Genomic DNA, 25,653 nt, shown 5'->3' with positions numbered 1-25,653 from the left:
CCGGGAGGTTAGAGTTTCTTTCTCCCCTCCTATCGCCTACTTCCCTCGCTCACTATCTTTCTCCCCTCCTATCGCCTCCTACCCTCTCTCCCTATCTCTCTCCCCTCCTATCGCCTCCTACCCTCTCTCCTTATATTTCTCGCCTCCTTCCCTCTCTCCCTATCTTTCTCCCGTCCTATCGCCTCCTTCCCTTGCTCCCTATCCTTCTCCCCTCCTATTGCCGCCTTCCTTCTCTCACTATATTTCTCCCCTCCTATCGCTGCCTTCCCTCTCTCACTATCTTTCTCCCCTCCTATCGCCTCCTACCCTCTCGCCCTATATTTCTCGCCTCCTTCCCTCTCTCCCTATCTTTCTCCCCTCCTATCGCCTCCTACCCTCTCTCCCTATATTTCTCGCCTCCTACCCTCTCTCCCTATCTTTCTCCCCTCCTATCACCTCCTACCCTCTCTCCCCATCTTTCTCCCCTCCTATTGCCTCCTGCCCTCTCTCTCTATCTCTCTCCCCTCCTATCGCCTCCTGTCCTCTCTCCCCTCCTAGCGCCTCCTACCCTCTCTCCCTATCTTTCTCCCCTCCTATCGCCTCCTACCCTCTTGCCCTATATTTCTCACCTCCTGCCCTCTCTCCCTATCTTTCTCCCCTCCTATTGCCTCCTGCCCTCTCTCTCTATCTCTCTCCCTTCCTATCGCCTCCTGTCCTCTCTCCCCTCCTATCGCCTCCTACCCTCTCTCCCTATCTTTCTCCCCTCCTATCGCCTCCTTCCCTCTCTCCCTATCCTTCTCCCCTCTCTCCCTATATTTTTCGCCTCCTACCCTCTCTCCCTATTTTTCTCCCCTCTTATCACCCGTTGTGATATTGTGATATCACCTGTTGTGATATTGATATTGTGAGAGTAAACGTGCTCAGAATATAAAAACAGATAGTAAAAGTTTCTACAAATATACAAAACAAAAAAAGAGTGGCGAAGGTAAATATTGGTCCTTTAGAGGATGAGAAGGGAGATTTAATAAAATGAGATGAGGAAATGGCTGAGGAACTGAACAGGTTTTTTGGGTCGGTCTTCACAGTGGAAGACACAAATAACATGCCAGTGACTGATGGAAATGAGGCTATGGCCGGTGACGGCGGGCGGGAGGCAGCCACACATTGGAGGGCTCCCGTTCAGAACGGCATTTTCGTGGAGTAACGCCCGGTCCTAGGGCCAGCGACGGCAGTAAAAGTCGGGAGATAGCGCAAGGAGAAGGATGTCAAAAAACACCAAAAAAACGGCCGGGAAAAAAGCGGCTGAAAGTCCATTGGAGAGGGGAAAGGTCACCGCGGGGTCAACAAAGAAGATGGAGGCTGGAGCACCAGGGGAGGCCGCAGTGCGTACGGCTGAAGAACTAACTAAGGTGATGGCTGCGGAATTCCAAAAGCAGTTGGCACAGATTGAGAAATGTATGGAGATGGTGAGGAAGGAGATGCGGGAGGTTTTGAATGTGCTAGTGGAGGAGACGGTTTCCCCGGTGAAGATGGCCGTGGCGAGCGCAGTGGCGGAGGTGCGAGAGCAAGGGGAGGCGCTGAAGGAAGTGGAGGAGACGGTATTGCAGCACGGTGATCAACTTGCCTCGATGGGGAAGGAGATGCGGAAGGTGATGGACACGAACACGAATCTGCGAGGAAAAATGGAAGATCTGGAAAACAGATCCAGGCGACAGAATTTGAGGGTCGTGGGGCTGCCCGAAGGAGTTGAAGGACCGAAGCCGATTGAGTATTTTGCCGCGATGCTGGCAAAACTACTGGGGGAGGGGGAGGACCCCTCCCGATATGAACTGGATCGGGCTCATCGGTCGTGGAGGCCTGTACCAAAGGCGAGTGAGCCGCCAAGGGCAGTGACTCTGTGCTTCCGTAGGTACAGTGTGAAGGAGAAGGTCCTGAGCTGGGCCAAGCAGAAGCGGGTGGTGCAGTGGGCTGGAGCTGGTATACGTGTATACCAGGACTTTACGGTGGAGCTGGCGAGGAGGCGGGCTGCCTTCAACCAGGTGAAGAGGGCACTGTACATTAGCAAGGTGCAGTGCGGCATTGTATATCCAGCGAAGCTGAGGGTGACTTACAAGCTCAGGGACTTTTATTTTGGAACGGCGGAAGCAGCGGAGGAGTTTGCGAAGGCAGAAGGACTGTGGCAGAACTGACAAATTGAGGAATGGCCATGTGCCGATGTAACCTCATGACTGTATTTTCTTCTTTTTTTTTGTATCACTGCGCGCGAGGGTAGAGGCTAAAGGAGCCAATGTTGCATATATTTGGACAAGGGAAGGGACGGGACTTTCATTCGAAAGGAGGGCTCTTTGGGGTGTAGGTGGATATGCGGGGTTTGTGTGCTAAAAGGGGATCTTTGGGCTTTCCTAGGGCCGGGCAAGGGGGAAAGGGACCCGGGCGGGGGCCTCCACGCTGGCCGGTTTAAGCCAGCCAGTGAACGGGAGCGAGGTGGGGGGAGGGGCTGCGGCCATCGGAGCCTGACTGAACACGGTCCGAGTAGTCTAGCCGTGGTGGAAAGTTGAGGGGAGGGAACCGAGGTTGGGGGAGGGAACCGAGGTTGGGAGGAGGAGTTTTACAAGAGGCAGTGGACGGGAGGAGCTGGAGACATGGGGGGGGGGGGGTACAACTGCGGGGTATCATGCACGGTACTCTCTTAGAGGCTGGATGGCGTTGGTTGGGTGGGGGGGCTGGGTGGTTGGAGAGCCATGTAGATTATGGGTGAAGACGGGTAATCCCTGATTCCTTTTTGTCATTTGTTTATGTAAACATGCGGGTTGAGGTTTGGGGGTTGGTGGGCGGATGGGATCGTTGTTATTATGGGGACTGACATATCTTGCTGATTATTGTTGATGGGTGTAAATGTGGGAGAAAACGTGAAAAAGGAGGAGAATTAAAAAAATTAAAAACAACAAAAAACAAATGAGGCTATGACAGGTGAGGACCCTGAGAGGATTGTTATCACCAAGGAGGTAGTGATGGGCAAGCTAATGGGGCTAAAGGTAGACAAGTCTCCTGGTCTTGATGGAATGCATCTCAAAGTGCTAAAAGAGATGGCTAGGGAAATTGCAAATGCACTAGTGATAATTTACCAAAATTCACTAGACTCTGGGGTGGTCCCGGCGGATTGGAAATTAGCAAACGTGACACCACTGTTTAAAAAAGGAGGTAGGCAGAAAGCGGGTAATCATAGGCCAGTGAGCTTAACTTCGGTAGTAGGGAAGATGCTGGAATCTATCATCAAGGAAGAAATAGCGAGGCATCTGGATGGAAATTGTCCCGTTGGGCAGACGCAGCATGGGTTCATAAAGGGCAGGTTGTGCCTAACTAATTTAGTGGAATTTTTTGAGGACATTACCAGTGCGGTAGATAATGGGGAGCCAATGGATGTGGTATATCTGGATTTCCAGAAAATCTTTGACAAGGTGCCACACAAAAGGTTGCTGCATAAGATAAAGATGCATGGCATTAAGGGTAAAGTAGTAGCATGGATAGAGGATTGGTTAATCAATAGAAAGCAAAGAGTGGGGATTAATGGGTGTTTCTCTGGTTGGCAATTAGTAGCTAGTGGTGTCCCTCAGGGATCAGTGTTGGGCCCACAAATTTTCACAATTTGCATAGATGATTTGGCGTTGGGGACCAAGGGCAATGTGTCCAAATTTGCAGACGACACTAAGATGAGTGGTAAAGCAAACAGTGCAGAGGATACTGGAAGTCTGCAGAGGGATTTGGATGGGCTAAGTGAATGGGCTCGGGTCTGGCAGATGGAATACAATGTTGATAAATGTGAGGTTATCCATTTTGGTAGGAATAACAGCAAAAGGGATTATTATTTAAATGATAAAATATTAAAACATGCTGCTGTGCAGAGAGACCTGGGTGTGTTAGTGCATGAGTCACAAAAAGTTGGTTTACAGGTGCAACAGGTGATTAAGAAGGCAAATGGAATTTTGTCCTTCATTGCTAGAGGGATGGAGTTTAAGACTAGGGAGGTTATGCTGCAATTGTGTAAGGTGTTAGTGAGGCCACACCTGGAGTATTGTGTTCAGTTTTGGCCTCCTTACTTGAGAAAGGATGTACTGGTGCTGGAGGGTGTGCAAAGGTGATTCACTAGGTTAATCCCAGAGCTGAAGGGGTTAGATTATGAGAAGAGGTTGAGTAGACTGGGACTGTACTCGTTGGAATTTAGAAGGATGAGGGGGGATCTTATAGAAACATATAAAATTATGAAGGGAATAGATAGGATAGATGCGGGCAGGTTGTTTCCACTGGCGGGTGAAAGCAGAACTAGGGGGCATAGCCTCAAAATAGTAGATTTAGGACTGAGTTTAGGAGGAACTTCTTCACCCATAGGGTTGTGAATCTATGGAATTCCTGCCCAGTGAAGCAATAGAGGCTACTTCATTAAATGTTTTAAAGATAAAGATAGATAGTTTTTTGAAGAATAAAGGGATTAAGGGTTATGGTGTCCGGGCTGGAAAGTGGAGCTGAGTCCACAAAAGATCAGCCATGATCTCATTGAATGAGCAGGTTCGAGGGGCCAGATGGCCTACTCCTGCTCCTAGTTCTTATGTTATGTTCACCTCCTACCCTCTCTCCCTATCTTTCTCCCCTCCTATCACCTCTTACCCTCTCTCCTTATCTTTCTCCCCTCTTTTCGCCTCCTACCCTCTCTCCCTATCTTTTCTCCTCCTATCGCCTCCTACCCTCTCTCCTTATCTTTCTCCCCTCTTTTCGCCTCCTACCCTCTCTCCCTATCTTTCTCCCCTCCTATCGCCGCCTTCCCTCTCTCCCTATCTTTCTCCCCTCCTATCGCCGCCTTCCCTCTCTCCCTATCTTTCTCCCCTCCTATCGCCTCCTTCCCCTCTCCCTATCTTTCTCCCCTCCTATCGCCTCCTTCCCTCTCTCCCTATATTTCTCCCCTCCTATCGCCTCCTTCCTTCTCTCCCTATCTTTCTCCCCTCCTATCGCCGCCTTCCTTCTCTCCCTATCTTTCTCCCCTCCTATCGCCTCCTTCCTTCTCTCCCTATCTTTCTCCCCTCCTATCGCCGCCTTCCCTTTCTCCCTATCTTTCTGCCCTCCTATCGCCGCCTTCCCTCTCTCCCTATCTTTCTCCCCTCCTATCGCCTCCTTCCTTCTCTCCCTATCTTTCTCCCCTCCTATCGCCGCCTTCCTTCTCTCCCTATCTTCCTCCCCTCCTATCGCCGCCTTCCTTCTCTCCCTATCTTTCTCCCCTCCTATCGCCGCCTTCCCTCTCTCCCTATCTTTCTCCCCTCCTATCGCCTCCTTCCCTCTCTCCCTATCTTTCTCCCCTCCTATCGCCTCCTTCCCTCTCTCCCTATCTTTCTCCCCTCCTATCGCCTCCTTCCCTCTCTCCCTATATTTCTCCCCTCCTATCGCCTCCTTCCTTCTCTCCCTATCTTTCTCCCCTCCTATCGCCGCCTTCCTTCTCTCCCTATCTTTCTCCCCTCCTATCGCCGCCTTCCCTTTCTCCCCTCCTATCGCCGCCTTCCTTCTCTCCCTATCTTTCTCCCCTCCTATCGCTGCCTTCCCTCTCTCCCTCTTTCTCCCCTCCTATCGCCGCCTTCCCTCTCTCCCTTACATTCTTCCCTCCTAATGCCGCCATCCCTCTCCCCATATCTTTCTCCCCTCCTATCGCCGCCTTCCCTCTCTCCCTATCTTTCTCCCCTCCTATCGCCTCCTTCCTTCTCTCCGTATCTTTCTCCCCTCCTATCGCCGCCTTCCCTCTCTCCCTATCTTTCTCCCCTCCTATCGCCTCCTTCCTTCTCTCCCTATCTTTCTCCCCTCCTATCGCCTCCTTCCTTCTCTCCCTATCTTTCTCCCCTCCTATCGCCTCCTTCCCTCTCTCCCTATCTTTCTCCCCTCCTATCGCCTCCTTCCTTCTCTCCCTATCTTTCTCCCCTCCTATCGCCTCCTTCCCTCTCTCCCTATCTTTCTCCCCTCCTATCGCCTCCTTCCTTCTCTCCCTATCTTTCTCCCCTCCTATCGACTCCTGCCTTCTCTCCCTATCTTTCTCCCCTCCTATCGCCTCCTTCCTTCTCTCCCTATCTTTCTCCCCTCCTATCGTCTCCGCCTTCTCTCTCTATCTTTCTCCCTTCCTATCGCCTCCTTCCTTCTCTCCCTATCTTTCTCCCCTCCTATCGGCTCCGTCCTTCTCTCCCTATCTTTCTCCCCTCCTATCGCCTCCTTCCTTCTCTCCCTATCTTTCTCCCCTCCTATCGCCTCCTTCCTTCTCTCCCTATCTTTCTCCCCTCCTATCGCCTCCTTCCTTCTCTCCATATCTTTCTCCCCTCCTATCGCCTCCTTCCTTCTCTCCCTATCTTTTTTCCTCTGAGGCTTTGTTCTGAAAATACAATTTTAATGAAATGTTGCCGTGGAACATATTTGCCTCACTCCCTCAGTTAAAAGTTTGAAAGCCTGTCTCACAGGTGTACTGAATTCATATAGCACTGTTTCAACTGTGATAGAAATAATTAACAGGTTTCAAAACTCGTGATTAAACAAAAATGTGAGCAACAAATGTGAAAAGACAGTCAATACTCTCTACTTCGTTCTGATCCCTGACTCTTGTTTTGGTTTAATGTTTTTAAGAAGTTTGCTGAACACCAAACAAATGCTAACATAACAAAACGATGTTATGTAACCTATTCACTTAACTTGGCTCCCTCATGTTACGTGACTATCAATTAGCTTCTATTTGTTTTTTGAAATACGCACTGCAATCTTAGCATTTGTCACCAGGTGGCACTGTATCAATGTAATAAGATGAACATCTTGGTGAAGGTTTTTTTTAAACCTGTTATGTTGTTCAGCCTGCCCACCAATTATTTGCCTCTCACTGGAGTACTTTATTGTGTATGCTCCTCGATGAACATGTCTTCTAATTGTCCCTTAGTTGTTCTGCTCCCTGTCCCTTTCCTACTGACTTTCTTCCTGGTTTCCTTTCTCCTCCCCTAACTCCTGTTTCCGGGCTCCGTGGAACACTTCCTGTCCTCTTTCTGTCCCTCATCCTGAGTTCTTTGCTCTTCTTACTTCCTCAACCTTGCTCCCTCCAATGCCCCCCCCCCCCCCTCCCCCAGCGCCTCGTCCATCCTATCAATTCCTTTAATCATCTTAAACATCTCAATTAAATCATCCATTTTTATACCCAATGGGCTGCAGGACTAGTCCCAGATTTAGCCTTGGGTCAACGGTGAATTAACTAAATTTAGCTGAGGTAGTGGGATGGCTGCTATATCTTGACCTCAACATCTGACTCACGGAATTGTCACAGTGCAGAAGGAGGCCATGCACTCTCGGATTGAGTAAGTCGTCTAGTGCAATTCCTCTGCCTTCACCCTGGAACCCTGAACACTCTTCCTTTTCATACAACTGCCTAATGCCCTTTTGAATGCTTCAATTGAACTTTCCTCCACCAGACTCTCAGGCAATGCATTTCAAACCCTAATCACTCGCTGCATGACAATATTTCTCCTCACATCACTTTTGCTTCTTTTACTAATTACTTAAAATCTGTACCCTTTCATTCTTTCATATATGGGAACAGCTTCTCCTTATCTTTGACACTAGTAAAGATTATCATCATTATTATCCACTCTGTCCAGATCCCTCATGAGTTTGAGCACCTCTGTCAAATCTCTCAACCTTCCTTTCTCTAAGGAAAACAGTGCTAACCTCTCCAATCCATTTTCATAACTGAAATTCCTTGTGCCTGGACCCATTCCCGTGGATCTTTTCTGCACCCTTTCCAATGCCTTCACATCCTCCTAAAGTGTAGTTAATGAGGGTAAAAGATCAGGGTTTGAGTTCCTGATCACTCTATTCTAACTTCTCTGGAAAAATGTCTCTGCGTGTGCTCAGGGATATCAAATCCGAATAGAATTGGACTCAGCTGTCATGTCTGCTGTCGAGGTTTATTTACATGTTCCATGGTACTAGGAAATTGCCACTATCCATGGAACCTCATCTCAACAGAAGTTAGCACAGTCACAAAACAGGTAAATGGAGTGCAAATTGGACAAGATCACCAACCGTCACCTCCCCCTTAAGAATAAATTAATTTAATTGACACCCGTGACGATTGGACGATGTTGGGGAAATTGGATTATAAATGTGGTGGACAATTTAAGGGTTAAAAGCCTGGGGTTAGAATGCGTTTGTTTGACAAGAATTCTGTTTGCAGAGCCTGGGTGGTTTTAGCAGCCAGTAAGTGAAATTGTCACAGGAATGTGTTTATCAGTCTAGGCTAATGCAGACTGGTTTGCCTGGGTAAGTCCCCGGGGAGTTAATGTGTTTTTGCAGCCTGCAGAGATAATGGGCACAATCTACCGGCCGCATCCTGCTGGAATTGGGGCGGGACGCGGCTGGTAGATCTCAGGAGAAGCCTCCTCCGGGATTCCCGACAGCCGTTACGCCTCTTAAGATCTAACCAGATCTCGAGAGACATCACGATCTCGCACGGTTAAGTGAGTTTAAAAAGCCTTTTAGTCATGCTGTCATGGGATGTAATGGTCACCCAGCATCTATCGGCCTTGCCATGGAGACCCCAGCCAAACATCAATTATGACTGGTCCCCGCAAACGGGAATCAGGTGCATTGGTACTTGGTGGGGGATCCCAGGTGATCGGAGATTCCCCAGGTGGTCGTGCCACCTGACCACCTTGGCACTGCCAGTCCACGACCCCACTTATTCCGGCCAGAATGGACTCTGATTTGTTTTTGGTTAGATCGCGCCCAATGTGTTTTCTAGCTTGGGGAGATTAGGTCATTTCTGGGTGGAGCTCAGAAAGGCAGAGAGGCAGGGACTTGGGAGAAGCTTTGAGAAAGAGAGGAGCTGAGTTCTGATCTGCCTGACTCTGAGTCCGTAATTCTTTCCAAGTAGGATAGTTAAAAGAAAGAAAGAAAGAGTAATTAATATTTTAAAGCAGGGCATTCTTGTCTGAAGACAAGGAAGAGACTGAAGCAACCTAGTTGATGCAGTTATTTGAAGACATTCAGCCAGAGTGTGAATGGCTTCTTCTAACTGGAGCCAAATCTGTTTTATAAAGAAAGTATTACTCTATGTCCTGCTAATTTTAAGCTGGATTAAGAGCTGTATGTTTCCTTTCTTGTTGTTGAATGGGAAATTGTATAGTTGTGTTAAGGGGTAATTGTAAGCTGTTCCTTTTTGGAATGAAGTTAAAAGTTTAATACTGTATTTATATTTATTTATTTATTTCATAAATTTAGAGTATCAAATTCATTTTTTCCAATTAAGGGGCAATTTAGCATGGCCAATCCACCTACCCTGCACATCTTTGGGTTGTGGGGGTGAAACAACATGCAAACATGGGGAGAATGTGCAAACTCCACACAGTGACTCAGAGCCAGGATCGAACCTGGGACCTCAGCGCCTGAGTCAGCAGTGCTAACCACTGGACCACCGTGCTGCCCTTAATATTGTATTTATAATAAAGTTTTGTTTTAGAAATACCAAAGCCCTATTTTTTCATGCAATCACTCCTGGAGCAAATTATTCTTTCCACACAGTCTTACAAATAAACTAAAATATTGAGGTTTCAGTCCAATATTCGAGCCATTGTTGGGGTCTGGTCTTGGATCGTAACAACCCTGAAAATCAAATGAGATTAATTACAATAGTGATGTTAGTGATAAAAAAAGATGCCCTTCGGATTTACGGGACACCCCCGAAATTAGTCATGGGAGCCTCAAATTCTTTTGAACTCAGTGGTAAGGTGGATCCAAATTGCCCCAGAGACAGGAAGCAAAGGGTAATAGTCAATGGGTGTTTGTGTGGTTTTCAATGGGATACTACAGCACTCCCTTGCTTTTTGTGGTGTATATCAATGATTTGGACTTGGGATGGGAGTTATGATTAAGAATAATTCAGGCAAAATAAAGATTGGGTGTTTGGTAGAAAGCTAGAGAGCGCAGGAATATATCAATGGGCTGCTCAGGTGGGCAGAACAGGGGCAAATTAAGTTCAGTCTGGAGAAGTGTGAGATAATGTATTTGGGGAAGGCATCAAGACAAGGGAATACATACGTAAAGGAACAGAGCTCTGAAGAAGTCTTATGGACTTAAGACGTTAATCTGTTTCCCTCTCCACAGGTGCTGCCACGTCTGCTGAGTTTTTCCAGCATTTTATGTTTTTATTATGGGATACTTTTCTTTAAAGCTGATGCATAGAATACAAGAGCCAAGTGGTTATACTGGACATCTATAAAACACTAGTGAGGCCAAAGTTGGAGTACTGCATACTGTTCTTGTCGCCACAATGTAGGGAAAATGTTATTGTACCAGAGCAGGTACAGATGAGATTTACAAGGCAGTTGCCTGGATTGGAGAATTTTACATGTGAGGAAAGATTAGATCGGCTGGTGCTATTTTCTTTGGAACAGGGAAGGAGAGGGGAGACCTAATTAAAGTATATAAAATGATGATGGGCCTCGGTGAGGCGGATATGAAGGCCTATACCCCTGGTTCAATGTTTTCACCCAGAGGGTAGTGGGCATTGGGAACTCATTGCCTGAAATAGTGGTGAAGTTAGAAACACTCATTGCATTTGAAAAACCCTTGGATAAGCAGTTGCGTGTGGTAACCTATAGGCTATGGACCAAAAGCTGTAAAGTGGAATTATGGTGGATGGAAAGGACACAATGGGCCACAGTACCATAGAATTCCTACAGAGCAGGAGGAGGCCATTCAGCACATTGAGCCTGCACTGACCCTCTGAAAGAGCACTATACCTAGGCCCACTCCCCCACCCTATCCCCGTAACCCCGTAACCTCATTTAACCTACACAATCTTTGGTCACTAACGGGAAATTTAGCATGGCCAATCCACATAATCTGCACTTCTTTGAACGATGGGAGGAAACCAGAGCACCCGGAGGAAACCCACACAGACATGGGGTGAAAATGTAAACTCCACACAGACAGACACCCAAGACCGGAATTGAACCCTGGACTCTGGTGCTGTGAGGCAGCAGAGCTAACCAACTGTGCCACCGTGCCGCCCTCATGTCTTCCTTCTGGGTTGTAAATTTCTGTTATTCTTTAATTCAATGATCCTTTACCCCCATCCAACACACCATAGATTAGATTACTGATTTTTATTGTACAAACATTTAATGCATAGGTAGAAAATTCTTCTTTCCCCTATTTTCACAGAGACATTAATACATTTAGTTAAACAGGATTAACACCTATTTAAACAGGATTAACATCCTTGTTAAAACAACAGAGGGTACTGTGTTAGTATAAGCATATTAAATCGTCCATAGCGTATAGGTTACCAGACCAACAGTAATCAAATTAGTTCATCTCTGTGCTGACAGAAAAGGCAAATGTAAATATTTTTTACATCGGTGAGACAGAACTTCTAATAATAATAATAATAATAATGGTCAAAGACAAGAGGAGGAGATGAGCATTTCTGCCCAAAGATATTTGTTTTTTTATTTCAGTTTAATTTACCCTACTTGGCTTGCTTGTAAAAGAATTTCAATTGTTTGCAACAAAATAAGACCACAGGCAGATGGGGAACCTTGGTTTGGGGATCTGCTCAGTCATCCATTAGGCACTGTAGGATTTGATCAGGGTTTGCTCTGCCATTTACTGAAAATGATCATCTGACTCTGTTTGCACTGCAATGTTAGCACTGCTGTGAATAGTCCTCTTCACTGTAATACTAAAGCTGCAGCATAAGTCTTGTTGTCATGTCCTGAATTGACTTTTCACAGGAATGGTATTAGGCCACCAGAGGAGGGAGTCCCAATTCCTTTGCATTTGACATCAAATGGAGATTAAGTACAGCATGGTCTCAAATCAGACTTACAATGTACATAAGCAAATTACTAAGGATTCTGCAAATCTAAAATGAATACAGAAAATGCTGGAAGTACTCAGCAGGCGGGTCAGCATCTGTGCAGGTAGAAACTGAGTTTTCAGGTTGATCTTTTATTCAGACTGAAAACATGAAAAAGTAACAAGTTTTAAAGAAGTAAAAAGGCAGAGAAAGGGGAATAGAAGAAAAAAAATCCATGCAGAAGTTTAGGTGTGTGATAGAGCGGAATGAGGGAGAGATTAAATGATTATAGGGAAGATGATCAAAGCGGGTGGAAGTGGCACAATAAACCAAAGCAAATGCACCTAGAGAATGGATCATTTCTGAATATGCTACCTTTCATACTTTCTATTGTGCTTTTCTTTGTCCTCCTCTGAGGATTCCCCTCCACCATTGGCGACAACGTCTTCAACTGTGTCCATTCCATTACCCACACTTTTACCCCCTCCTCTACCTTCCCTCCCAGAGCCATGATCGGGTTCGCCGTCTCACTTTCTACCCTAGCAGCCTCTAATACCATGGCTCTACCATTCCCTCTACTTCCAGCATGATGCTACCAGAAAACATACAGATTATTAGAATGGTTAGAGCACAAGAAGAGACCATTTGGTCCATTGTGTCCATGAGATGTCTGCAAGATCAGCTCATCTCGTTCCAATTCAATGCCTTTTCCCTATGGCCATGCAGTCTTTTCTCTTCCAATAATTATTCAATTCTCTTTTGAGGCCTCGATTGAATTTGCCTCCTCAGACTGTACATTACAAATATGATGTGTAAGGAATTGCTTCTTTTGCTCATAACTTTTGTGAAGAAAGATGGTACTTCCAAAATATTTTGGGGGTTTATTGCATTATTTTGTGAAGTAGGCTTGTGTCTGTGTGTGTGACTAATTTAATTAAACTGGAGTCAGCCTGTCTGCAGGGTGAGCACATCAAAAAAGTCTGGGTGCCAAAGGCATCCACTTGAAGTAAATATGGCCAAGCTGGGTTTTCTATAAGTAAATAAACATTGGTTAGAAATTTGCATTTGGAGTTAAGGGAGGAATTGGACTTTTAGCTGTTGAATCCCATATGGGATGTAAAAGCGGTTTACAATTTGGAGAAGGTCATAAAAAGATAACACCAGGTTACAAAATTTTATTTTTAGAGAGGAAAAAGGGAAAACATAAAGTATTTTTCGATTCTTGGAAAAGAAAATTTCAAAGAAGGGGAAGGACAATGGAATAAAGATGAAAGAGGAAAGAACTACTTAGAGAGAGGTTGGGAGTTGTGTTGGGAGTGGCCATGTAAGACTTCCTGGAGTGTGCTCTGTACTGGAAGAGAGAAAGTGAGCTTCAACTAGTCCAGAAAAGTATCTGCTTTTTTCAGAAAGCACAGTTTGGTTTCAAAGTTTTTTTGTATTTCAACAACAGAGTGTGATAGAGCGAGGAGCTCAGTGATATAACTCCCCTACTGCAACAATTGGGTTGCCTTATAGTAAAGTTACTGGTATTTTTTACAGATTAAATATTTATACGGTTTTGTTGCCTCAGGGGTGTTTATTTCTAAGTCGAACCACATCGGAAAGCCTTTTTGGGGAATGTCCTGTCAGTCTAATTTTCATCACAGAATCCCTACAGTGCAGAAGGAGGGCATTTGGCCCATTGAGTCTGCACTGACCATGGGAAAGAGCACCCTACCTAGGCTAACCCCCCAACCTATCCCCATAACCCAGTAACCCCACGTAACCTTTTGAACACAAAGGGGCAATTTAACACGACCGATCCACCTAACCTGCACATCTTTGAACCGTGGGAGGAAACCAGAGCACCCAGAGGAAACCCATGCAGACAGAAGGAGAACGTGCAAACTCCACAGAGACAGTCACCCAAGGCCGGAATTGAACCCGGGTTTTTGGCGCTGTGAGGCAGCAGTGTTAACCATTGTGCGGCCCTATTCTGCTAATTTTAACTGTGTAAATGTAATCTTGTGTGTTTAATTTTGCTTACATTTGTTAATAATATTTTAATTTAATATTTGAAATCTCCAAAAATGTTCTGGGCATTCATGGCTTCTGGATTCAGTAGACATATCTTCTTGTGGTAAAAATACAAGAAAAAGAGTTGTGATAGCTTGTCATGTTTCCCTTTGGGATTTGTTTTGCACAACACTTCCCACCTGTAAAATCATAACATTTTAAATTGGTGCCGTTGGGCTCTTAATCCTCCTGCCAGTGGGAATAGTGTTTCCCTATATACTCTGTCCAGATGCCTCGGGCGGGAATCTCCATTTCTGAGACTAAGTGTGAATGCCAACGCAAAATTTGAGGACTTTCATGATAGCAAAACATGACAGCACCTGGAGCGATTCTGCTACTGTTAAGGGGCTAGCACATGCACCACGTGGAACACAATTGATTCTAATGAGAAATGGTGCAGGATTTGCTGGTTTCGCGATTGAGACTCAGGAGGCTGACAAGCTGCAGCTACATATACACACTTCAGTCCCCACACACACCATCCCAGCCAACAAGATGGCAGTAAAACATGCGGCCCCAAGTTTCATGGACACAAAGATTGAGGCCCTCCTGGATGGCATGCAGGAGAGGGCGATAACCTTATACCACAGCCCGGAGAGGAGGCCGCTAGCTGCCACCTTTTGGCATGCTTGGGCATTGGTGACAGAGGTGCTCAGCGCCATGGGAAATGCCGTCTGGACCGGCCAGCAGTGCCAAAAAAAACTGTATGATCTCCTCAGGAGCGGCCTTACCAGCCGCCATGGCCTGGTGCCCTGGCCACTGAGGCCACCAGCTACCTATCCCCTGTGCTCCATGCGTTGGACTGTCTGACACTGCCGTTTTCTGTGCGCCACCCTCCCCCCCAGGAGAAGGCTGAGCACAACTACCGGGAGTGGGAGAAGACAGGAGGGGGGGGGGCCGCTGGACCTGCGTCCTCTTACTGTGGCAGAGCAGAGGGTCCTGGACGTGGTTGGCGGCCCAGAGGAAAGGGAGGTCACCAAGGTGGAGTTCACCTCCACCAACACTACCCTCATCCCCCACACCATCCTCACATGCACCCTCACCCCACCACCACCCTCACACCCACACTATACTCACCCCTGCACCACACTCACCCCCACATTACCCTCAACCTACACCACCCCACCACCCCCCACCCCCACTACAAGTCTAATCATACGTCTTGTCTTGTGTCTTATAGTACCTGCTGCTGATGGGGTGGGTCCATTTAACGTCCGCCGCCCCCAGATCAGCCACAGCCAGAGCCCCCACGTAAGCCGAACAGCGATGTGAGAAGCTCGGGCACCAGCCCTCCACCCGAGACTCAGGAGACCCCGGAGCTCGGATCGGAGGATGACAGTGATTTCCATCACAGCTATCTCCAGCACCCTCCACCATCCCAGAACTCTCACCTCGGTTGGGCCTGTTAGTGAAGAGGCTGCTAGGACACTATCTGTTGCTCACCTCCCAGCTGCTCCGGTACGGCAGGTGGAAGTAGGAACACCCGAGGGGGTGGATGGTCGGAGGGTAGGCTGACCCCAGGGACTAGCGCCATTCAGTCGGGTTTCGGGCGTCTGGATCGGATAGTCCCTTCGATCGTGGAGATGAAGTCACAGAGCCAGGGACTACATGAGGGGTTGTCGGCGAGCATCCAGTACCTGCAGGTCCAGTTGGAGGAGTCCATCCGCGTGCAGCAGCAGGAGGTGGTGCCAACAATGTGTGCCACCCAGGCCATTTCCGCAAGGGTGACGTCCGCAGTGGAGGCATTGGAGGTGACGGTTTTGGCCATGGGTCAGAATGTCCAAGACCTGCGGGATTCTGTGCAGGTGCTGGCAGAGGCCCAGGGCAGGGTTGTCATCTCACAGGCAATCATGTGCCAGAGCCACCTGGACATCACAGAGGTGCTCCTGAGTGTGGCCCAGTCTCAGCAGGCCTTGGCTGGGAACGTCGGTGGCATTGCCCAGGCGCTGGCCATCACGGCGCAGACACAGAGGGAGATGGCACCATCACTGGCTGATGTAACACAGACCCAGAAGGTGATGGCACAGTCAATGAATGATGTGGCACAGTCCCAGGTGAAGGTGGCCCACTCCCTGTGCTCCATGGCCGTGAGCGTGCGGACCCTGAACGAGACCAGAGCGGGCCTCCAGGACTGGCAGCGCCAGGAGATGGTGTAGCCTCAGGGGATAGCTCAGCTCGCACTCCCGTGCCATGGAGTAGCCCGGGGCCCATCATGCATCCCTAGAAAGGAGGAGGTGACGGGGTCCATGCCGATGACTCCCGTAGGGGAGGTGCTGGAACACCTCAGCACCTTGGACCTCCCCCCTCCTGTCTCTGGCGCATCTGGTGGGCAGCAGGCAGAACAAGGTGGCAGATACTCAAACAGCTGCTGGGCTCATCCAGGCCTGGTTGCCCAGAAGCCGCCCGCCAACGGGGACCCAGGTCGCAACGCGGGCATCACAGCAGGCCGCCTCCACTCCTGCTGTACCACCTGGGGAAGCACTTAGACGTAGCGTTAGGGCCTGTAAGGCCAGAACGTTAGACACCAGTTAAGTTGGCACAGGTGCAGGGCACAGTTTAGTTATTGGGGGTGGGGGGGGGGGGGTGGCAGAGGGTGGGGTGGTGGGGCGGTGGGGGCACCCATACAGCCGGTGTCACTCTGCAGAACCAGTGGACAATCCCACCCCTCATGTTTTTGAATACTCCTCTTAATCTCTTCTTTTCCAAGACAAATAACTCTAGCTTCTCCAATCTATGTTCATCCCTGGAAAATTTCTCATGAATCTTTTCTGCACCCTTTGTAATGCCTTCATATCATTCCTAAACTGAAATAGTTACAATATTCCAGGTGAGGCTGAACCAGAATTTTATATAGGTTTATTATAAATTCCTTGCTTTTGTGCTCTACAGCCCTGTTTATAATACCCAGGATCTGTGTGCTTTATTAACCACTTACTCAACCTGTTCTACCACCTTCAGTGATTTGTATAAATGTCTCCAGGTCCCACTGCTCATATATCCTTCTTAGAATAATATTCTATTTTATATTGCCTCTCCACATTTTTCCTACTAAAATGATAATGGATTTGATTGTTCCAGAGAAACTATTTCCTCTGATGGTACAATTCAGATCAAAAAGATGGCATTATCTAATATTCAGAGTGTGCCATTTCGGAGTGAAATCTGGAAACAGATTTTCACACAAAGCAAAGTGCATCTGGAATTCATTCCCCAACGGATGCGGATACTGGAACAATTAAAAATTTCAAGACTAAGATCGGTAATTTTTTTATTGTGAGTATTCAGGGATATGGAGGAAAAGCAGATAATTAATGGAGTTCAGACATGTGGGGCGTCATTCTCCGACCCCCCGCCGGGTCGGAGAATGGCCGTTGGCCGCCGTGAACCCCGCCCCCGCCCCCGCCGAAGTCTCCGAAGGGAGAAAAGTCGGCGGGGCGTTAATGGCGCCGCTGCCGCGGAGAATGTCACGGGTCTGCGCAAGGCAGCCGATTTTCGGCCTGCCGATATTCTCCCTTCTGGATGGGCCGAAGTCCCGTCGACGTGATGACCGTTCACGTCGACGTGAATCAAACCTCCTTTTCATCGGCGTGACCCGGTGCTCCAGGCTCACGCCGACCAGCGAGGAGGTGAGTGACGGCCTGGGGGGGTTGGCTCTGGGCAGGAAATGGCGTGGCCGCAGACTGATTGCCTGAGGAGAGGTGTGTCTCGGCTTGTGTGTGTGTGCGGCGGGGGGGGGGGGGGGGGGGTGGTTAGAGTAGGCTGGGCTCCGGGGGAGTGCCGGGAGGGGGTCCGTGCCGGGGTGGAGGTTGGGGGTTGTGGAGGGGGTCCGTGCCGGGGTGGAGGTTGGGGGGGGGGGTCCGTGCTGGGGTGGAGGTTGGGGGTTGGGGAGGGGGTCCGTGCCGGGGTGGAGGTTGGGGAGGGGGTCCGTGCCGGGGTGGAGGTTGGGGGGGGGTCCGTGCTGGGGTGGAGGTTGGGGGTTGGGGAGGGGGTCCGTGCCGGGGTGGAGGTTGCCGGAGGGGGTCCGTGCCGGGGTGGAGGTTGGGGAGGGGGTCCGTGCCGGGGTGGAGGTTGGGGGGGGGTCCGTGCTGGGGTGGGTGTTGGGGAGGGGGTCCGTGCCGGGGTGGAGGTTGGGGGGGGGGGGGGGGGTCCGTGCCGGGGTGGGTGATGGGAGGGCAAATGAGTTGGTCCACCTGGCCAGGTGCCAGCCTCCAACAGTTGGACCCATGCGGTCCATGCCACCTGGCTGGGGGGAGGAGGGGATATGGGCAATGATGACATGTCGTCGTTCCCCTCCCCCCCACCAGGCCGTCATGTTTTCAGACCATCCAGCGATGTTGGCCGCCGTGGTGGCAGCCGCTCATGTCTATGTTGCCCTGGATGAGGAGGAGGAGGAGGAGGAGGAGGAGGAGGAGCGTGCCAGAGAGGCGGCGCAGGCTGCCGCAGAGGGGCAGGCGGCAGCCGCCCAGGCTGGAGGGACACCTGACCGACAGGACGAGGAGGGGGAGGAGGACGTCGCGGCCCCACGGCAACGGAGGCACCCGAGGGCGCCCCGTGTGTACCGGCCCCGGCAGTCATACCAGGACCTCACGGACCGGGAATGCAGGAGGAGACTCCGGATGAGCCGGGAAACCGTGGCACACATCTGCCACCTGCTGGCACACCTGTCACCGCGTGGCACTGGCGGGGGACACCCTCTCCCCGTGTCCGTCAAGGTTACGGTGGCCCTGAACTTTTATGCAACGGGGTCATTCCAGGCACCGAGTGGGGACCTGTCCGGCATATCGCAGACATCGGTGCATCGGTGCATCCGGGCAGTGACAGATGCCCTTTATGCCATGGCGCACCGCTACATCCGCTTCCCCGTGGACTGGGCCAGCCAAGATGCCCGGGCCGTGGGCTTCTCTGCCATTGCCGGGTTCCCCATGGTCCAGGGCGCGATCGATGGGATGCACGTCGCCGTGCGGCCACCTGCAGATAACAGGGCCGTGTTCACTAATAGGAAGGGGACCTATTCGATGAACGTACAGGTGGTCTGCGACCACCGCGTGATGATCCTGCACGTCTGCGCCCGTCACCCAGGCAGTGTACACGACTCATTCGTGTTGTCGCGGTCATCCATCCCCGGCATGTACGAGGGACGCCATCCCCGGCTGAGGGGCTGGTTGCTGGGCGACAGGGGCTACCCATTGCGATCGTGGCTGATGACGCCTATACGGAGGCCACGCAATGAGGCGGAGAACCGCTACAATGATGCCCATGTAGCGACAAGGGGAGTGATCGAGAGGTGCTTTGGCGTGCTGAAGATGCGTTTCAGGTGCCTGGACCTCTCTGGGGGCGCCCTCCAGTATCGGTCAGATAGGGTCGGCCGCATCATTGTGGTGTGCTGCGTCCTGCACAACATAGCCCAGCAGAGGGGCGATGTGCCGCAGGCAGAGGAGGGCGGAGTGGAGGAGCAGCAGGAAGAGGCCCAGTCCTCCCCAGATGAGGGGGATGGGGGCAATGGTCAGGGCAGACGGGGTAGACACAGACGGGTGGCTGTCCACCATTACCGGCTGGCCCAGCGGGCACGGGACAGACTGATAGACGCCCGCTTCACTGACTAGATGGGCGTGGGAATCGGGTAGTATGGCCACAGACCGCACACCATGACAACAGCCGACCACCCACACCCCCCACCCATCCACCCACCCAGCACCCTCACCCCCCTCCCCAACCCCACACACCCCACCCGCATGCACACCACCCCCCCACTCCCAATTGCCGATCCACCGGCGGCACAACGGGCCGGGCTCACCCAGTTGCGGGTGGACGCGTGTCTATCGCAGGCCATGGAGAATGATGACAACCCGCCTCCGATGAGCTCCTGGCTCTACATCGTTGGACTATGTCTGACCCATGGCCACAGTACCACCATCCACCCGGACCATCCCTGCATGCGGCTGTGACACTGCAGCGCACGGTCCCGTCCTCTGCCCGGGGGATGTTGATGGCGGCCCAGGGGGAAGGGGGCAGACTCACCTGGGGCTGAGGTAAGACCACCCCTCACACACACACTTGCGCTCAACGTACATGACACCCCCGCACACTTTGGACAGAGCACAAAGGCAGCTTCGGTAGGTGTAACATTGACTTTAATAACCAAAGGAGTTCATGCACGTGCCCTAGCGCCTAAAACTCATCTGTGCCCTGCACCCGTGCCAACTTACTCAGTGTCTAATTGTTTGGCCTTACGGGCCCTTTGACTACGTCTACGTGGTTCCCCAGACGGTACAGCAGAACTGGAGGTGGACTCCTGTGATTCCTGCCCTCTGACACTGGATCCCTTTGGCGGCCGTTTCCTGGGGCGTCCTGGCCTAGATGGGCCAGGCTGCGGCCCGGGCAACTTGGATGGCGAGCTGCCAGCCTGTCCTGCCCATTGCCCACCCGATGCACCTGGGACGGAAGGGGGGGAGTCCGAGGTGTCGCGGTGTACCGGGACCTCCCCTACAGAGGGAGCCGGGACGGACCACACCACCTCCTCCTCCCTCGGGGTGCCCGATGGCCCCCAGGCCTCTACATGGGTGGGGGATGCGAACGGACTGGCCATCCGACGCGCCCCCGACATCTGGCGCTGCCAGTCCTGGAGGCCCGTGCTGGTATCGACAGGGGTCTGCAGGTTTGCAGCCATGGAGCCCAGGGGGTTGTCGAACCCTGTCTGCGACAGTGCGACGCCAGCTCGCACATGGCCACTGGCGCCGATGCCCTCAGCGATGGCCTGCTGAGACTGGGCCATGGCCTGCAGAGACTGGGCCATGGCCTGCAGAGACTGGGCTATGGCCTGCTGAGATTGGGCCATGGCCTGCTGAGACTGGGCCATGGCCTGCTGAGACTGGGCTATGGCGTGCTGAGACTGGGCTATGGCGTTGAGCGCCTCTGCCATCTGGCGCTGGCACTGGCTCATGGCCTCCTGTGAGAGGGCAGCCATTTCCTGGGCCACAGACGCCGCCTGCACGGAAGGCCCCAGGCCTCGCAAACCGTTCCCCATGTCTGACACCGTCGCACCCATTGCCTCCACCGCGGACGCCACCCGTGCGGTGTCAGCCTGGGTGGCACGCATGACCGGGACCACTCCCAGCTCCTGGATGCGGGTGGACTCCTCCACCTGCGACCGCAGCCGCCGCAAGCCACCCGTCACCCTATTCGCTCGTCTCCGTGTCGGTGGTTGCATCGGATCTATGTGTGGGTGTGGTAACTGCAGGAACCCGGGATCCATCTGGGCGGCAGATGTTCGCTTGGCCTGGGCTGCCCTCCGACCGCCCGGTCCCTCTGCTGCTCCTACCTCCACCTGCTGTACCGGGACGGCTGTGTTGTGCGCACCAGTGAGTGTACCAGACGCCTCATCACTAAAGTGCCCAACCGTGGTGAGTGTTTCTGCGATGGTGGAGGGTGTTGGTGACAGCAGTGGCGTTGTGTCGTGCTCTTCGTCCCACTCTGAGTCCATGGCACTTTGGGGTGGGGGTTCGTCTCCACCCATCCACTCTGAGTCACTGTCCGGTATTTCGTCTTCCCGGGTAGGGGTGTCCTGGGTAGTGCTGTCCCGGGTAGTGCTGTCCCGGGTAGTGCTGTCCCGGGTAGTGCTGTCCCGGGTAGTGGTGTCCCGGGTAGGGGTGTCCTGGGTAGTGGTGTCCCGGGTAGGGGTGTCCTGGATAGTGGTGTCCTGGGTAGTGGTGTCCTGGCTCGGATGTGACGGGGGCCTGTGGCTGCCCCCCTCATCGCTGGGTGGTCGCTCCCGCACGTGACGGGGGTGTCGTCTCCCTGTTGCTCCAGGTCTCTCCGTCTCCCGTGGTCTCCGAGGGGCATCCTGCGGGCGTCGCATGCTGGAGGGTGCGGGTCTCTCCGTCTCCCGTGGTCTTCGAGGGGCATCCTGCGGGCGTCGCATGCTGGAGGGTGCGGGTCTCTCCGTCTCCCGTGGTCTCCGAGGGGCATCCTGCGGGCGTCGCATGCTGGAGGGTGCGGGTCTCTCCGTCTCCCGTGGTCTCCGAGGGGCATCCTGCGGGCGTCGCATGCTGGAGGGTGCGGGTCTCTCCGTCTCCCGTGGTCTCCGAGGGGCATCCTGCGGGCGTCGCATGCTGGAGGGTGCGGGTCTCTCCGTCTCCCGTGGTCTCCGAGGGGCATCCTGCGGGCGGTCTGCATCTGCGGGGATGGGTGCCTGGACGTTTGGTCCTGCGATACACAATGAAGCATGCATGGTTAGACATCAGGCAGTGATCAGGTGATACGGGAGAGGGGGATATAGGGGAGGGGGGATATGGGGACGGGCTGTTGGTGGCTCACTTGCTCGTGGGGCCCCGACCTCTGCATCAGCAACCTCCCGGTCCTCAGGTCCGCCAGCCAGTTCCAGGCCCCTTTCCTCGTGTACGGTCAGTGGCCTCTCATCAGCGGGCCCTCCTCTAGTCCTCACATGCTCCCTATTGTTGTGTGCGCGCTTCTCCTGGGGGGGGGGGGGGTGGCAGGGGTAAAAGGCAACAGTGTTAGGCAGGTATATGAATGCACGCCATCGGTTGCGCGTGCATTGCAGAGGTTAAGGTTAGGGCTGGATTCACTTGGGGATATGGGGGATATGGGGGAGGGGGGGATATGGGGGAGGGGGATATGGGGGAGGGGGGATATGGGGGAGGGGGGAATATGGGGGATATGGTGGAGGGGGGATATGGGGGAGGGGGGATATGGGGGATATGGGGAGGGGGATATGTGGGAGGGGGGATATGGGGAGGGGGGATATGGGGAATATGGGGGAGGGGGGATATGGGGGAGGGGGGAATATGGGGGATATGGGGGATATGGGGGAGGGGGGATATGGGGGAGGGGGGAATATGGGGGATATGGGGGAGGGGGGATATGGGGGATATGGGGGAGGGGGGATATGGGGGATATGGGGGAGGGGGATATGTGGGAGGGGGGATATGGGGAGGGGGGATATGGGGAATATGGGGGAGGGGGGATATGGGGGAGGGGGGATATGGGGGAGGGGGGAATATGGGGGATATGGGGGAGGGGGGATATGGGGGATATGGGGGAGGGGGGATATGGGGGAGGGGGGATATGGGGGATATGGGGGAGGGGGGATATGGGGAGGGGGGAATATGGGGGAGGGGGGATATGGGGAAGGGGGGGATATGGGGGAGGGGGGATATGGGGGATATGGGGGAGGGGGGATATGGGGGAGGGGGGATATGGGGGAGGGGGGATATGGGGGAGGGGGGGATTTGGGGGAGAGGGGATATGGGGGATATGGGGGACGCTCACCCTGCCTGCTCTGACGAGGTCGTTCACCTTCTTGTGGCACTGGGTGCCTGTCCGTGGTGTTAGGGCCACAGCGGTGACGGCCTCTGCCACCTCCCTCCACAGACGCCGGCTGTGGCGTGGGGCAACTCTGCGGCCGTGCCCGGGATACAGGGCGTCCCTCCTCTGCTCCACCGCATCCAGGAGCGCCTCCACATCGCGTGACTCGAACCTCGGGGCTGAGCGACGGCCAGCCATCAAGTCGGGTGTTGCGGTCGGCTGTTCCGGTCGGGTGGGGGGGAGCTGCGCGGCCTTATGAGCCGTCACGCCGTGCAGCGCGTATGACGCTGCACGGCGTGAACCACTGCGCAAGCGCGGATCCCGTTACGTCGCTGCTAGCCCATTTCGGGCCGCAGACTATCGGCCCATTTTTATGACGTGACGCAAGTGGGATTTGCGCCGTTTTTTGCGCCGATCGGCGGAGTTTCCGCCGATAACGGAGAATTTCGCCCGTGATCTAATTGAATGACGGAATACGCTCAAGATGCTGAAAAGCCTACTCATGTTCCTCTGTATGAAACTGTGCCTTATTGCAGCTTGCTGCTTTAAAACCATTTCCCCGAATCAAAAGGTTTAGTATTATGGTTGTTCATAAAATAGATGGGCACTTGCAGGAGGGATTTTCTGACCCCAAAACAAGAGGCTAGCCAGACTTCCTGTCCCTCCAGCATCAGGGTGGGAAAATCCTGTCCTATAATAGTTTGAAATATTGTGTTCAATGCCAATTGATCAACCAATGAAAAGAGGTTAAAAAATGTTAATAAAATGAAATGATTACATTTCTTTTTAAATGCATTTTGTGACTGTGAAAGCTTCTGTACTTTGAACAGCTGTGTGTGAGCTGGATTTGAACTATAGCCAAACCTGCATCCTTCATCTGCTGAACATTGAGGTTGGCAAGGAGAAAGTCTGTGCAAATGTCATCTAAGGTATAGATTTCCAATCAAATCTCCTGATATTGTGGCATCAGACTACAGCAGAAGTGATTAGTATTAACAGTCTATTTTCTATTAATTGGTTGTTTCATTCATCATAATGCAATAACTTGACATCAATCGTTGCTGCTTTACAATGAAGCAATGAACACATTGGGAAAACTTACAGCTTTCTATTTCAAGTGTGCAGTTCTGTTCATCCAAAGGATACCTCCTCAGGTCCATCATACATGCGGCTGTGGTTGTGATTCTGTAACAGAAGAATAGGATATGTTTCTAACAATTTCTGAAAATCCTTGTAATAGCACTGTTTACAATTTGGTGCTTCGCATTTTTTTTGCTGTTGCGTTTGACCATTTCATGAAGGATTCATGCGAAATAACCCAAATAAATTCCAGTTCAGAAGTTGTTATGCATGAGTAGGATAACAGAAAAGGGAAATCCTGCTGAACATAAAATAGCTGCGACATCAGCTCACTTACACTTCTGATAAATCTGCATGAGTTACTGATGGCAGAGTGGTTAGCACTGCTGCCTCGCTGCATCAGAGAGCCGGGTTCAATTCCGACATTGGGTCACTGTCTGTGTGGAGTTTGCACATTCTCCCCGTGTCTACGTGGATTTCCAGCTGGTGCTCCGGTTTCCTCCCACAGTTCAAAGATGTGCAGGTTAGGTGGATTGGCCATGATAAATTTTCCTTAGTTGGGGTTACAGGCATAGGGAGAGAGATTGGCCTGTGTAGGCTGCTCTTTCAAAGGGTTGGTGCAGACTTGATGGGCCGAATTGCCGCCTTCTGTACTGTAGGGATTCTATGATATATTCTCTAAGGTCAAAAGACATTGGCCAGAATTCTCTGGCCATTGCGATACTCTTTTTCTGCTGGCAGTGCACTGCCACTTACAGGTTTCCTGGTGGCGTGGAGTGGCTTCAATGGGAAATCCCATTGACAAGCGATGGGAGTAGAGAATCCTTCCACCAGCGAACGGCGTGCCGCCAAGAAACACCTGGCACGGGAAGCGGGGAATCCAGCTCATCATCTTACTTGCCGATTAAAGCAATGTAATGTAGCTTCTGCCAGTGCGTGTAGCTATGTTAAATATATATTTCATACTTCGTACCCATGTGAGTTTGAGAAACATTGGCCTTAATTTTATAATTCCCTACCCTCTGACTGATGGAAAAGGTGGAGTCTAATTATCCAGAACGAGCAACCCCCTCTCATTACTGGCCATTTATAGTTTGCTGCACCAAATTAGGCCATAGCTTTTCATACAGAAGCCTGGTGGGCACCTCATTAACATTCAAAGATGGCATCACAAAGTAAAATTATTTGAAGCTTGTGGGAGGGTCATGTTAATAGATGCCTGGCAAAGGATGTAAGGTGGGAGGTCTGACTGCCTAAGGTTCTTTTTAAAGAAATGCTTCCTTTAGAACTCCTTATGCACGAAGGCAAAGCAGGAGGTCCCCCCGCCAAGCCCTGAAAATAGTCCTTAAGCTGAC

The 25,653-nt window shown here is 51.6% G+C and overlaps 1 protein-coding gene across 3 annotated transcripts in view; it reads right to left on the bottom strand.

Annotated features, from left to right (window-relative positions):
• Positions 1 to 25,653, bottom strand: part of LOC140408879 (gamma-aminobutyric acid receptor subunit beta-1-like) — a 609,207-nt gene that overhangs the window by 148,774 nt on the left and 434,780 nt on the right. For all 3 annotated transcript variants that reach the window (XM_072496707.1, XM_072496708.1, XM_072496709.1), the window contains exon 5: positions 24,321 to 24,403. In XM_072496707.1, coding sequence (XP_072352808.1) covers positions 24,321 to 24,403 — 83 coding nt within the window. The remainder of the gene's footprint in view (positions 1 to 24,320; positions 24,404 to 25,653) is intronic.

Source organism: Scyliorhinus torazame, chromosome 3 (genome assembly GCF_047496885.1).
Source record: "Scyliorhinus torazame isolate Kashiwa2021f chromosome 3, sScyTor2.1, whole genome shotgun sequence".
Classification (NCBI taxonomy): Eukaryota; Metazoa; Chordata; class Chondrichthyes; order Carcharhiniformes; family Scyliorhinidae; genus Scyliorhinus; species Scyliorhinus torazame.
This window is presented reverse-complemented; position numbering and strand designations above follow the sequence as displayed.